General features: G+C 41.2%; 1 protein-coding gene across 1 annotated transcript in view; it reads left to right on the top strand.

Annotated features, from left to right (window-relative positions):
• Positions 1–1364: 1364 nt before the first annotated feature.
• The window catches only part of LOC110150743 (fatty acid desaturase 2-like protein FADS2B), a 38343-nt gene continuing 24712 nt past the window's right edge, over positions 1365–14995 (top strand). The window contains exons 1-2 of the mRNA XM_070473716.1: positions 1365–1676; positions 11562–11672. Of these exons, the coding sequence (XP_070329817.1) occupies positions 1365–1676; positions 11562–11672 (423 nt within the window). The remainder of the gene's footprint in view (positions 1677–11561; positions 11673–14995) is intronic.

Here is a 14995-nt window from a genome sequence, read left to right as displayed (position 1 = left end):
ATGGCCCTTGAGAATTTGGACTTCCCTGGTGGCTCAGATGGCAAAGCATCTGCCCACAGTGTGGGGGAGACCCGGGTTCAACCCCTGGATTGGGAAGATCCCCTGGAGATGGAGACAGCAACCCACTCCAGTATTCTTGCCTGGAAAATCCCGTGGACCGAGGACCCTGGTAGGCTACAGTCCATGGGGTTGCATGGACTTGGACATGACTGAGCAACTTCACTTTCTTGAGAATATTATACTAAGTGAAAAAAATCAAGCAGAGAAAGACAGCTACCATATGATTTCACTCCTTTGTGGAATATAAACTTGAAATGTTAAAAACAAACATACAGAACAGTGAAGTGGCTACTCTAGTGGAAGTGTTGGGAGGATAGTAAAATGGGTAAAGAAAGTCAACTGTATGGTGACTGATGGAAAATAAAACTTTTGGTGGTGAGCATGCTATAGTGTTTCAGAAGTTGAATTATAATTTTCCACACCTGAAGTTTATATAATGTTATAAACCAATGTAACCTCGATAGGGTGTTACAAACATTTTAAAGTCAAAAATGCTTTTTTCAGAAACTTAAAACCCTTAGGGAGAAATAACAGCTGTCAAAAGAGCAATGTGCTGTGTGACTCAGGAAATTCAAACAGGAGTTCTATGACAATCTAGAAGGGTGGGAGGGGGAGGGAGATGCAAGGGATATGGTCGTACCTGTGGCTGATTCTTGTTGATGTATGACAGAAAGCCACAAAATTCTGTAAAGCAATTATCCTTCAGTTTGAAAAAAAAAAAATTAAGTAACCTGAGAAAACCAGAATAAAAGATTTCCAATCTTAACAACAACAAAGAAAGAACATTTCCCAATTCCAGGAGGCGTTCATATCCTCCTAAATGTTTTGAAATCTTCTGCTCATGTGTTGAATTAAAACAATTCTTCCTTTCAACGGGGGAGAGCTAATGCACCTGACCCAGCATGATCCAGTGTAGGCAGTCAGCAGAGAGGGAGCCCAGCCCCTCCTTCCAGGGATCAGGCCACACCATCATCTGGGCTGTGATTGTCTCCAGCTCTTGACTAAGGGACATTTAATGAAGAATAAGAACGCTGCGAAACGATCAGTCAGCAGAGAGAGAGAAGAGAGAAAGGTAGACTAATGTTCTAGGGTGCGGGGAGAGGTAATACAGTCTTCATCAGGACAAAAAAAGACTCAGGACAGAGAAGTGAGACCCTGGGAAGGAGCTCACTCAGCTTTGCCAAGAGTCAAGTTGGCTAAAAAGTTTTCTGTGTAGGCTTTTTTCTTCATGGAATAAAAGGAGAGGGAAAGGTCATTCTGTAGTTCAATCAGGTGAGAAATAAAATTCTAAAAGTACCAGGACGATGACGTTTGAAGAAAAGCCTGAGAGCCTTGTAGACGAGAGCCAGCAGTACCTAGGTGCGAGGCATCAGGCAAACGGGAAACCAGGAGCAAGCGGGAAAGCCAGGCTCTCTGCAAGGCAGGAGGCAAATGCGAAGTGCGGCTTGCCCAGAAAAAGCCTCAACAGGTACACCTGGCAGGAGATCCAGAGACACAGTCAGGAGACTGACCAGTGGCTGGTGATCAATCGCAAGGTCTACGACGTTACTGGCTGGGCGGACAGGCATCCTGGTGGGCGCCAGGTCCTCAACCACTATGCTGGGGAAGACGCCACGGTAAGGAACTCGAAGTCTGCCCTCTCTCTCTGTTCCAGCGGCTGGGTGGCTGGGAGCTTGGCTGTCTTTCCAAAAGCATTTCAAGTACGTGTTCAAGCTCCATAATCACTCATCTCCTCCCAAACCAATTTTTCAGGATTCCTAGCCAGAAAAACTTGAAAGTTAAAATTAAGCCTCAAGGTCTAGCTATTATTTACACTAGGTTTGGGGTGGGCTCAGACGCTGACAGTAGATACTATGTGTATTTCAGGTTTTGGTTTTTGTTCTTCACATTATGATTTTGTTTTATTTGTTTTGTTTTGAAATGGAGCCATTGTCTTATAAGGAGAACGTTACAAATAGGTGAGTAAAATCTGGAAAAAGCATCTTCACCCAAGTAGAAACTTCTCAGATTCCTGCAACTGCAGTGAGTGAAATAGACAGCTCATCTGGTGAGCATCAAAACATTGAACAATGTTTAGAGTGTACGGTGACACAGTATTTTAGACTTTGTAGAGTTATTTTTTGTCATGTAGTTCATTCAGTGTGATACAGGTAATACAACCACTTTTATGGAAGAAGTAACTGAAATCAGGGTGGTCAAGTGACTGACCCAAGTTCACCCAGCCAGCAGATCTCAGATTCAAAACACTTATCTTTCTTAACTTTCAGTCTTAACCACTTTCCTTCACCATAATAGCTGAAAAAAAAAAATAGACTTTCAATAGATGCCTAAAATACCACACATCATGTATATTAAGTCACTTCAGCCACATTCAACTCTTTGCAACCCTATGGACCACATTCCGCCAGGCACCTCTGTCCTCGGGATTCTCCAGGCATGAGTACTGGAGCGGGTTGCCGTGCTCTTTTCCAGGGGATCTTCCTGACCCAGGGATCGAACCTGTATCTCTTACCTCTCGAGCATTGGCAGGAGTGTTGTTACCATTAGCACCACTTGGGAAGCCTGAAGACACCATAGACACATTCAAATGCATGACCTCACTTAAACTCACTGAAAGGAGTGTGAATGTTACTACCATATTAAAGATGAAAAAACCTGATGCTGAAACACGAAAATAATGCATCACACAGCCCACAAATAACAGTGACAAATTTTTAAATCAGGTAGGTTTTTACCATAAAGCCCTTTATAGCTGATCTTAAAAATAAAATTTCCATTTAATATTGAAGATGGAGGTTTTTCAATCATTAAATGCATTTAGGAATCCCTTCTAAAATATTCTTTTTTTTTAATATTCTATAAGAAAGTTGGTTTTAGCCCAATTAGGAACTTTTTCTCCACATTATACACATGAAGAAATGGAGAAAAAAAGTGTTAAATAAACTAATTCAAGATCAGAAAATTAGTATATTATAGAGTATAAATTTAAACAGATTTTTTTTTGTTATCCTTTTTGTTTTCATGTTAGTATATAATTTTTCCAACTGGTGTCAAAGCATAGGATTAAAAATATTGATTCGTGAAGCTCTGCTCTGTGAGTGTTACCTGACTGATGAAAACAGAATACACAAGCATGTGGCAAATCTGCAAAGTAAGAAAGATTGTGTTTTTTGACACTAGCAACATCTTTCCCCAATTCTCATTTTCCCCAATTTCTCAACTTTTCTGTCTAATCAGGGTCTTCTACAATCTTCTCATCTTGATTCTGCAATCAGAGGAATGCCTCTCTGAGCAGACCCTTCCACATCCCCACCACTCTGGTCTGATCTGATATTTTTAAAACAAAGCTCAACCTTTTCCTGCGAAAGTGCACATGAGCTTGTGACCCATGATGGGAGTCTCACATGTGTCAGGGAGACCCTAGGAAGCCAGAGAGCTGAGGGTAGCAGAAGCCAAGTGACAGGCATTTGTGCAAGAATCAGGGGAAAGATTAACAAAAACAAAGGGAAAAAATACTTGTTGATGTATGACAGAAAACCACAAAATTCTGTAAAGCAATTATACTTCACTTAAAAAACTAAAGTGGCAAAAAAGAGGAAAAAATACCACAGATCTCATCTCCACAACACAAAGAAAATATGGACAATGCTTTTCTAACACAAGTCACAGAATCAGCTCAGAGGATGTGTTAGAAAGATATGTACCTTCAACCACCTTAAATATAACTGGTAGACGTAGCTTGCAGCAAGCAGCTCAGCTGATGAATTTGTAATTTGCTGGTGAGTTTTTATCACCCAGAAGTTAGAGGAAGGCCATGATTCTGCATCCAATTCTAGTCAAAAAGGAAGAATTTATTAATAAAATAGAAACAACCAGAACCTTATGGGAAAATACACATGACACCTTAGGATTTGTGTCTTGAGGATGAACACCCTGAGCATGGTCAGTCATGTGCCCCACACTTTTAGAAGGCAGATCCAGAATGTTCAGAGAAAAGTCTCCAGGGGATGATGGCTAGCGAAGAATGGAAGGGTGCTAGGAGAATTCTGACAACCACGGTATTCCATGGCCACTCAGTGTACATGGAACCTGAGGTGCAGTATACTGGTTATATAAGCCTGGGAAAGTCACTGGAATGCTCTGGAACTCAGCTTCATCACCTGCATAATGGGGACGACCTTACCCATCTAATTAGAAAACGAGACTAAAGCTTGTAAAGTGTTTAGCATAATGCCAGATACACTTTCCATTAAATCATAGCTATTATTATTCACATCACAGCATCCACAGCCTCAGAGATGTGATTCACATTTCCTGTTTACCACCTGCTTAGAAGTCCTGATTGTTTGTTGCCAACCGGGAACAGAGGAATACTTGGTGGAGAAATGGCATGTTCTCTAGGGAAGGAGAGGAGGACATTAAGTCAGAGAACCTAAGGTCAAATGCTCTCTCTCTACAGCCTAAAAAGTGTTTGCAGGCTGTGCCCTGAAAGGCAAATGTGCACCAAATATGATCTCTGTGCACAAGCCCTGGACCATAGCTGCATATGCCCAGAGGGGGGCGTCTTTCCTTATTTACATAGAAACTCTTCCCCAAGCCCCCATCCTTCTCATGAAAAGTACATAATGATACCAAGGCAGTTTGTTCCATAGGGTCACTCATTCATTCATTCATTCATTCATTCATGTGGTGAGTCATTCTAAAACTTTTTTAGGTGTCCACTCTAATGATTAAGAGTACAAATTTGGGAATGAAAGAGGTGTGGTTTGTACCCGGGATCCACCACTTACCAGGAATGTCCTGAGAAGCTTGCTGAAGCTCTTGGAACCTCAGCTCCTTTGTCTAGAAAGTGGGATAATGATACTTTTATCTTACTATGGTTGTCAAAGTTGGCAGAGATAAAATAAAGGTTTTCTTCTTATACCTGGCACAGATTAAACACTCAAAAAATGGTGTTTATTATTACTTAGTTATTCTGAGATAAGTTGTCACTTTGTCCAAGGAATATTATTAAGAAAAATAAGTTTATTATACAAAACACAGGCACATCAATTCCTGTTATTGCACATATTAATCTGATTTTTTTCTAATTATATGATTTAAAACTAATGTACAATGTTCATAACTAAAGTCGAGGCTCAGATCTTCTCAGCTAGAAAAGCTTACCTAGGAAAAGCCAGAAACAACCTATAAGTCCAACAAGAGGAATTAATTATATGGATTACAACATGTCCGTCCATACGAAGCATGCTGCATGCTAAGTTGTGCTGAGTTGCTTCAGTCACGTCTGACTCTGGCAACCCTATGGACGATAGCCCACTAGGCTCCTCTGTCCTTGGCATTGCTCCAGGCAACAATACTGGAGTCGATTGTCCTGCCCTCCTCCAGGGGATCTTCCTTACCCAGGGATCAAACCAACATCTCTTTTGTCTCCTGCATTGGCAGGTGGGTTCTTTACCACTAGCATCACCTGGGAAGCCCCAAATTTTATAACAGTAAGTCAACAATATTTCTGGGCTCCACAAAAGAAGTAAACACAATCTTGGGAGGTGTGCACAAGAGCAGCGTGTTCAGAACAGAGAAGTCAGGGCCATCAGCCAAGGTACAAGGTCAGCCACCTCCTTGTGTCTGAACATCACGCCCTGAGAGGGACACTGAGGAGCTCAAGCTCATCATCAGAGTAAAATCCGATATGACAGGAAAGAGACGACAAAGCCTAGAGGAGATACAGCAAAATGTGTTTCATCTGCTTGGAAGACTGCAAGGTGGGAGAGGATAGAGCTGTGTGAAAGTCCAAAAGAGTCATGTGGAATCACAGAGGCAAGGCTGGGGCGGGGCAAGAGAGGATGTGTACGGAGGTGGGATAAGGATCAGGTTCACATCGTGAGGAAGCACCAGCAGAATAGGTGCCCCGGCTTGGCCACATCCTTTGCTTAGCACAATCCTGGTCAACATGATGGCTTGAGGGTGAGAAGAGGAGAAGGAGGAAGAGAGGATGAAGGGTGTGGGAAGTAAAGAAAGAGACAAGAGAAGAAGGAAGGGGAGAAAGGGTCTTGAGTTCTGAGCGAAGGACCCTGAATTTTACCATCACTGTAGGTCTTCCTCTCCTCCCACTGCAGGTAATGACACTTCTCTAGCCTAGCCTCCCTCCCTACACCCAGTCCTACAAGGAAACCAGCCAGGATTCCAGCTGTTTATAAAAGGAAAGTTGTCATCAGTAATAACTGCATCTTTAGTGGGCTGTCAGCATTTTTTTTTTTTACTTTAAAATTAAATTTTAATTTGATTCTCATTTGAATGATGGTTCAGGTTGAAAAATAGGTAAGAGAGTAAAGAGACAAGTGCAGTTAAAGTGCTAATGGGTGACAATGGCCATGAAGAGGGACTCTTTTTCAAATGCCAGCATGGTGGTTAAGTAAAGGTTGAAGATCAAGAAGAGTAAGTCAAGGGAGAATGGATACAGATATCCAAATGGCAAGTCCCTTTGCTGTCTGCCTGAAGCTATCACAACACTATTAATAGGCTATGGTCCCATGTAAAATAATTTTAAAAAAAAAAAGAGTCAAAATGAAGGAAGGAGTCCAGGGAACATGCTGAAGTCCTGAACAAGGCACTGACCACAGGAATGAGGACGAGGGGACGGATAACCGGGAGACATCATTTATAACAAGGGGTAAGTGGCTGGGTGAATAAGCAGGAGTAAGGAGTCTACACTGTCTGATGGATGACTCGTGTAGGCAGGTGGGTGGCAGTTGCCGTTACGGGCTAATGAAGCCAGGAAGATGAAGGTTTGGTGGGGACAGTGGAGAGAGAGAGAGAGAATCTGGCGTGGAGTTCAGTTAAGTATATCACAGGAAAAAATCTCAAATAATGAAAATTTCCAAATAATAAATAGAGTGAGTTATGGCAAAAAAAAAAAAAAAAAATAGCCCTCTGTTTATCCCTGTGGGTAGAGGGGAATCTTGGTGACATCATGTAAACATTCTCCACTCCAAAGTGGCTCTTTTCCAGAACATAGGCAAACAGTATATTCTACACATAAATAAGCCTACTCAAAACTTGTGATCTCCCAGAAATACGAGGGACCTTGATTTAGCATTTGCCTTGAAACAGGTGAGGTCTGAGAAGGAAGCAGGAGAGAAATTACCCAAAGATGTAGGAATGGGTGTCCGCGGTTGGGTATTGAATATTCTGGGGAGTTTCTGGATTTTGGCTGTGCTGCAAGGCATGGGGGACCTTAGTTGCCCAACAGGGATGGACCCCACACCCCTCCATGGAAGCATGGAGTCTTAATCACCAGACTGACAGGGAAGTCCCCTGGTGAGCTTTTTGAGATGAGTAAATCAAAATCTATCTTCTAGTTATGTTGATTTTCTGACTATATACATATATTCACTATGCTTTTCTTTTTTCTGAATTTGTGGAAATTTCAACCCTCTTCAGGTGAACCAAATAATAATTATATAAAAATATCATCATTTAATGGCATCTGATTCCAAAGCTTAAGCTCTTTGATGCTAAGCTAAGTCTTCAGCAAGGTTTTGTAATGACTGAATAAATGAATGAAGGAATAAGTGAGCCCATGTGGGAAAATAAGTAATATCCACAGTTAGAAAACAGATCGAATCTTGAGAGATTAAGCATTTTCCCAATATAAACAACACACTGCACTGCTCCCTATGCTGTATTTTGGTGTAAATTTTATAGACACACACTTTGGTTGATTGAAGAACAAGATTGGGCAAAGGGAGTGTCTCCTGGATTTCAACCCACACGTGCCCTCTAGGCCAAGTGCCTTGATGCAGGGCACAGCCTGTATACAGTAGGTAAACTGTAAGGATGTGATCCTTCTCAGGCCTTCTCACTTTACATACTTGTCTCTCCCACTAAGGATCATACTGCTCTTCCAATAAAGGACAGCTTTCCATCCTCCATTAAATAACAGCAAAAAATCAGCAGGATTTCCAAAGTCACTTGTGAAAGCAAAGATAATCACACATTTCCTCTGTGTTGATACTGCTTGGGAGAATAATCAGTCTTAAGAGGAGCTACAGTGTAAATTTATGAATAGGTTAGGAAATAGGATGGTTGAGAAGTGAATCAAAAGTTAACAGATGAAAATGAGAGATGATAAAGTAATTAAAAGGTCAGAAAATAGAGACGCTGAGAGTGGGGAAGAGACTGCAGTGTTTAGACCCATATCCTTGAAATCAATACTTCTCAACTTTCTCCTTGTTAGAGAAATCATATACTGCTCTATTCATTCACCCTTTCCCTTATTCATGAGACATCTCTTGATCACATGTCACATTCCAGGCACAGCAACAAACATCAGGTATAATTTAATCAATAGTGCATGGTCTCAATCTTCAAAAAAGTCAAAAGCCACTAAGAAGGCCTTTGTGAATACACAGTTTCACTGCAACATCATTTGAAAAGCTTTAGGAACACAGTATCATGGGAACCCAGAAGAGATCATAAATAACTTTCCTGACTGTGTTAGGAAGGCATATTTCATCTGGATGTTCAAGAATGAGAAGGAACTTTTAAGTTGAAAAAATGGAGGAAAGCAGTCAAGGCAAAGGGAGCCGTCTGTATCACAAAACTTCAGAACTACACAGGGTCATGGAATGTTTATCAAACAGGGAGACTTACATGGACAGGATGAGGCCCGAAGCGTATGGTGAGAGGCAAACCTGGAGAAGTAGGTTGGGGCCACAGACAAAGTGATGCACGTGATTAAAACCTAAGATGGGAAACACCTTTACTAGCTGCCTAGCATGCATGTACTGGTCTTAATATCCTCCCAAAACAATCTCGTGTCACCCTTATTTCAGGAAAAGAACTGTTCATGTTAAGGCTGGAATGGGCATTATGGCTTCATGGCTTTAAAGCCACATAGACTTGAGTTCAAATCCTGGCTCTCCCACTGACTGTGGAAATGTCCTGAGATTTGGAGTGTTTATATGTATAACAAAAATGATGGAACCTCACAGAAATAAGTTGATGATGCTGAGTTGGCCCATAGAGCACCTTGTACACAGGATACACTAAAAAAAAGGTGTTACTCCCTCTCCCCTTCATTTAGCCTTGGACTTTCTTCAGGAGGAGTATATTTGACAAATAATGTTAATTTTTTAAAAGATAATTCATTTTTGAAGGTCTTTTGAGAAGGAGATTATACAACTTACTCAGTATCCAGACTCTAATAGGGAATTCCTTCAAACTGAATATTCTAAGACCATCTAAGCCACTCTTGTGCTGCCCATTAAATCAACGAAAAGAGTTCCACACAGCAGGGCAGTTCTTACTCTTCTGGAAAAGTCTGTGGGTCTTCAGTCTCTGCTGTCACAGTATTGACCTGTGAATCTTGCTGAAGACCAGAAGAAACAGTGAACCCAGAGGAACATTAGCATCAGCACACTGTCCCAGGGCTCTGGATGACTGCTCAGAGTAAGATGCAAATCCAGGGCCTCACCCCTCCTCTACACGCTGATCTTGATCCCTCAGAGTGTTTCTCACACTCATCTGTTCCTTAACAACAGGCAGAACGTGATTTTTCAGTATGGGCCACCCTGAAACGTTTAGTCGCATTTGTAATCACCGAATGACTCTCATCCTGTTAGGTAAACTAACTTTAGAGTCATTGAATGTGACAATGAAAACACATCTTTGAAAGCAGCATTTCCCAAGGGGGTCAGAGAAAGTATACAAAGGCAGAATGAACAGCAGAGGCTGGACTGGTTCTAGCAGATGCAAATCCCTTCTTACATCAGTGAATCTAGAAAAATGAGTCTAAAGAGTTTATATTGCACCCCTCTGAATAACCTCATTCATTTTATATATATATATATATACACATACAACCTACACACATTTATGTGTAAGTTTGTATGTAGTTCTATATATATCTAAAGTTGCTTTAGATTTTGAAGATGGAGGGTTCATTATATTCACTAAAATAATACCGAGCTTACTCCACATTAGACATTGGAGTATGGAAAGAAAATCTCTGAACTGTTATACTTTATTGAAGAGAAGGAAGGAAGGTAGCCCTTATCCCTCTGTCTTAGTCGTTCAGTCATGTACAACTCTTTGCAACCCCGTGGACTGTAGTCCACCAGGCTCCTTTGTCCATGGAATTTTCCAGGCAAGAATACTGGAGTGGGTAGCCTTTCCCTTCTCCAGGGGATCTTCCCAACCCAGGGACCTAACCGGGCTCTCCTGCATTGCAGGCAGATTCTTTACCATCTGAGCCACCAAGGAAGCCTATAGGCATACACATAGGAAAGAGAACTAATGTGTCTGAGAATTTACTATAAACCACTCAGATTCTAATCAATTCACTTAATTTTCATAATAACTTTATAAATGGAGTAGCTATTAATGTCACTCCCATGTTAGGGAAGAGAAAATAGGAGCATGGACTGGTCAAAAAGAGACTTGTCCACAATTACACAGCAAGTATCGAACTTAGGTGTAGGAAGGCTGCTCGGGGATCCAGTTTCTTAATCAGCACTATGCAACACCACCACTCCAAAGTATTGTGTATGGATTCCACATATTCAAATTAAAACATTGGTTATTTTTCTTCATACTTAATCATTCCTATTCTCAAAGCAAAGCAAGAAGTCCATTATCTTTCTCTTGGAGATGCCTCCTTCCCCCCCAAAGCAGTTTAAATCCTTGCAAGAAAAAAAAAGACTGTCTCTTATTTCCAAACTTAAGCAGGACATGGGAACCAACACTGCTTCTCATAGCCACTTGGAGTTACTACTTAACATGGGAATGGAGTTGGAAAAATATAGTGGGTCAGCTCTATTTCGTGCCTGTCTCAAGCCCCTATAGAGAATGCTATGGTGTTTTCTTTTAGAAAGAGTGCTAAGGCTTCTTCAGTGATAAACTTAGCCAAGAAAGTGCCACTTTAGACAACTAAGGGTTCGAGGGCTTAGCTCTCATGCTCTCTTAGACATTTGTTATCATCATCAACTTTAACTTGTCTTTCTTGGAAATAACTTAATTCAAGAGCCTCTGTCCCCTAGTCCTTGACCAAGAACTAAAAGGGAAACTCTGATAGATGTGATTTGCATAGGCAGTCTTGGTTGCTGCATGCCCCAAATAATGTGGGCAACTTCCACACCAAGCCTGAGGTTTGACTCTAAAGATTCACCATGGCCCATAATCTCAAAGCCAACTACTTCTGGTGCTCAATAAAATAAACAACGATCTCTTCCAATGCTTGGGGATCAACTTTCTACCCAGGACTTGCCTAGTAAGCCATGCACTCAGTGGGTGGATCTCCAGTGTGAGGCTTTCATAGAGGAATTCCAAGGGTAATTCTGATCAGTGAACTTGAAGTGTCAACCTAGAGTTAGAAGTAAATGCTCTATAACATGGTTGTTCTAATTCCTAAGCTCAATACAGAACAAAGTAAGGAAGCGGAGATATCTGTGTGTAAGCATGTAATTTTTAAGCCTCTAACAGTTCTCTCTGATTCACAGGACGTCTTCAGAGCCATGCATCCGGACCCTGACATTGTGCGGTTGTACCTTAAACCCCTGCTCATCGGAGAGCTTGCTCCAGAAGAGCCCAATCAGGAGAGAAACAAAAACGTGAGTGAGGTCTTGGGACTCAAGAGTATGCAGAGGGATGGGAGCAAAATATATTTTAGGGCCAACTTATCATTTTCTGTGGGAAACCAGCCATCCTGCCTGGGAGGACCTTCAATAGCATAAATGAGTAGATTCCAAGTACTTCAAAGCAATGTCATCCTCCTGAGATCCTCAGAATTCTTAAACCTCTGAGAAACAAAGGAATGGAGTGCTTAGCCCTGTGCCAAACAGTAATTCCATGTGTCTAACTACCTACTTCTTGCCATGCAACTTATACGTAGCTTTTCTTTTTCCATGACTGCTTATAATTTTTTGATGTTCCCTGTTAAACCAGTTTCCATGAGAGCAGAGACTATGTCAATTTTGCTCATCCCTGAGTTGTCAGTACCTATCAGCACATGATTGGACTTGTAGTAGGAATTCCATAAATAGCTGTTGAATCAATGATGTGACTATATCCTAACTATAGTTCTTTTTACAATTGGAGAAATTACAGTTCCAGGAGAATAAACTATCTTCTGAAAAGCAAAGAACAGGAACTCCAGTTCACCTCTTTCTGGCTCCAAACCTTTGGGTATTCCCCACAAAAAGCAGCACTTTTCTTTTGCCAAGAGTTTGGTTGACTGAAAAACTGTCTTCAGAAGGCAGGGCCTCCATAAGACTAGAATTCACTAGAATGGTTGCACATAAAGCTTAAAGGGATTTTACCTAATATTAAGCACTGCATTTTTTTTTTTTTTGCACTTCATGTTTTAAAACAGCTTACAATTGTACCATTCTTTGAAATACTTTGTACAAAGTGGTGATCCAGATATCACTGTGAGGCAGAAAGAATAAGAATTACATTTCCACTTTAAAAAATGAAGAAACAAACTCACAAGGGGATAGGAGGAATCTGAGGCAAGAGGACTGGTTACTTGCAGGATGAAGAGGAATACTTGGGCTGACTCCTTAGGCCCATAGTGCATCCCTCAAGGCTGTGTGTCAGGAAGCAATGCACTGTACTGAGATGAATGGGCCCTCGGGCTAACAGCCTGGACACAGAGCCTGGTTCCTGTGACGAGGTGTAGGAGCCGAGATGCTGTTGTTTGGTCAGTAAGTCACGTCTGACTCTGAGGCCCTGCGAACTGCAGCACGCCAGGCCGCCATGTTCCTTCACTATCTCCCAGAGTTTGCTCGAACTCATGTCCATTGAGTCCATGATGCCATCCAACCATCTCATCCTCTCTCCCTCTGCTCTTCCTGCCCTCAACCTTTCCAGGCACCAGGGTCTTTTCCAATGAGTTGGTTCTTCCCATCCGGTGGCCAATGTAATGGAGCTTCAGCTCAACCATCAGTCATTTCAATGAATATTCAGGGTTGATTTCCTATTGAACTGACAGGTTTGATTTCCATGCTGTTCAAGGGACTCTCAAGAGTTTTCTCCAACACCACAGTTCAAAAACAACAATTCTTTGGTGCTCAGCCTTCTTTCTGGCCCAACTCTCACATCTATACATGACTACTGGAAAACCCATAGCTTTGACTATATGGACATTTGTTGGCAAAGTAACGTCTCTGCTTTTTAATTTGCTGTCTAGGTTTGTCACTGCTTTTCTTCCAAGGAGCAAGCATTTTTTAATTTCATGGCTGCAGTCACCAGCTGCAGTGATTGTGGAGCCCAAGAAAATAAAGTCTGTCACTGTTTCTATTTTTTCCCCATCTATTTGCCATGAAGTGATTGAACTGAATGCCATGATCTTCATTTTTTGAATGTTGAGTTTGAAGCCAGCTTTTTTACCCTCCTCTTTCACCTTCATCAACAGACTCTTTAGTTCCTCTTCACTTTCTGCCATCAGAGTGGTATGATCTTCTTATCTGAAGTTGTTGATACTTCTCCCAGCAATCTTGATTCCAGCTTCTGCTTCATCCAGCTCAGCATTTCACATGATGTACTCTGCATATAAATTAAATAAGCAGGTGACAATATACAGCCTTGACATACTCCTTTCCCAATTTTAAACCAACCCATTGTTCCAAGTCTGCTTCGAACTGTTGCTGCTTGACCTGCATACAGGTTTCTCAGGAGGGAGGTCTAGTTCTCCCATCTCATTAAGAATTTTCCACAGCATGTTGTGATCCACAAAGGGTCAGAAGAAACCCTAAACCCAGAGGAATATTAGAGTAGTCAGCGAAGCAGATTTTTTGTTTTGTTTTGTTTCTCTGGAATTCTCTTGCTTATTCTATAATCCAACAGATGTTGGCATTTTGATTTTTGGTTCCTCTGCCTTTTCTAAATCCAACTTGTATATCTGGAAGTTCTCAGTTCATGTACTATTGAGCTCTAGTTTGAAGGATTTTGAGCATTACCTTGCTAGAATGTGAAATGAGAACAATTATGTGGTACTTTGAATGTTCTTTGGCATTGCCTTTCTTTGGGATTAGAATGAAAATTGATTTCTCAAGTCCTGTGGCCACTGCTGAGGTTCCCAAATTTGCATACCAAGTGTAGCACTATAGTAGCATTATCTTTTTGGGATTTGAAATCGCTCAGCTGGAATTCCATCACCTCCATTAGCATTGAATCATCTCCATTAGCATTGTTCATATCAATGCTTTCTAAGGCCCACTTGACTTCACACTCCAAACTGTCTGGCTCTAGGTGAATGACCATACCATCGTGGTTACCTGGGTCATTAGAGCTTTTTTGTATAATTCTGTTTATTCTTGCCACATCTTCTTAATATTATCTTTTGTGTTAGGTCTTTACAATGCCCATCTTAGAAAGAATTGTTCCCTTGACATTTCCAATTTTGTTGAAGAGATCTCTAGCTTTCTCCAATCTATCATTTTCCTCTACTTCTTGCTTTGTTTGCATAAGAATGCTTTCTTATCTCTACTTGCTATTCTCTGGAAATCTGCATTCAGTTGGATATACCTTTCCGTTTCTCCTTTGCCTTCCACTTCTCTTCTTTTCTCAGCTATTTGTAAGGCCTCCTCAGACACCATTTTGCCTTTTTGCATTTCTTTTCCTTGGAGATGATTTTGACCACCACCTCCAGTATAATGTTACTGTGATTTGTCATGAAATCATGGGACTGGATGCCATGATCTTCATTTTTTGAATGTAGAATTTTACACCAGCTTTTTCACTCTTCTCTTTCACCTTCAACAAGAGGCTCTTCAGGTCCTCTTCACTTTCTGCCATAAGGGTGGTGTCATCTGCATATCTGAGGTTATTGATATTTCTCCCAGAAATCTTGGCTCCAGCTTCTGCTTCATCCAGCCTGACATTTCAAATTATACATTCTGCATAGAAGTTAAATAAGCAGGGTGATTACATA

Source organism: Odocoileus virginianus, chromosome 10 (genome assembly GCF_023699985.2).
Source record: "Odocoileus virginianus isolate 20LAN1187 ecotype Illinois chromosome 10, Ovbor_1.2, whole genome shotgun sequence".
NCBI classification, from domain to species: Eukaryota; Metazoa; Chordata; class Mammalia; order Artiodactyla; family Cervidae; genus Odocoileus; species Odocoileus virginianus.
The sequence above is the reverse complement of the archived record's forward strand: the minus strand, read 5'-3'. Positions and strand labels throughout refer to the sequence as shown.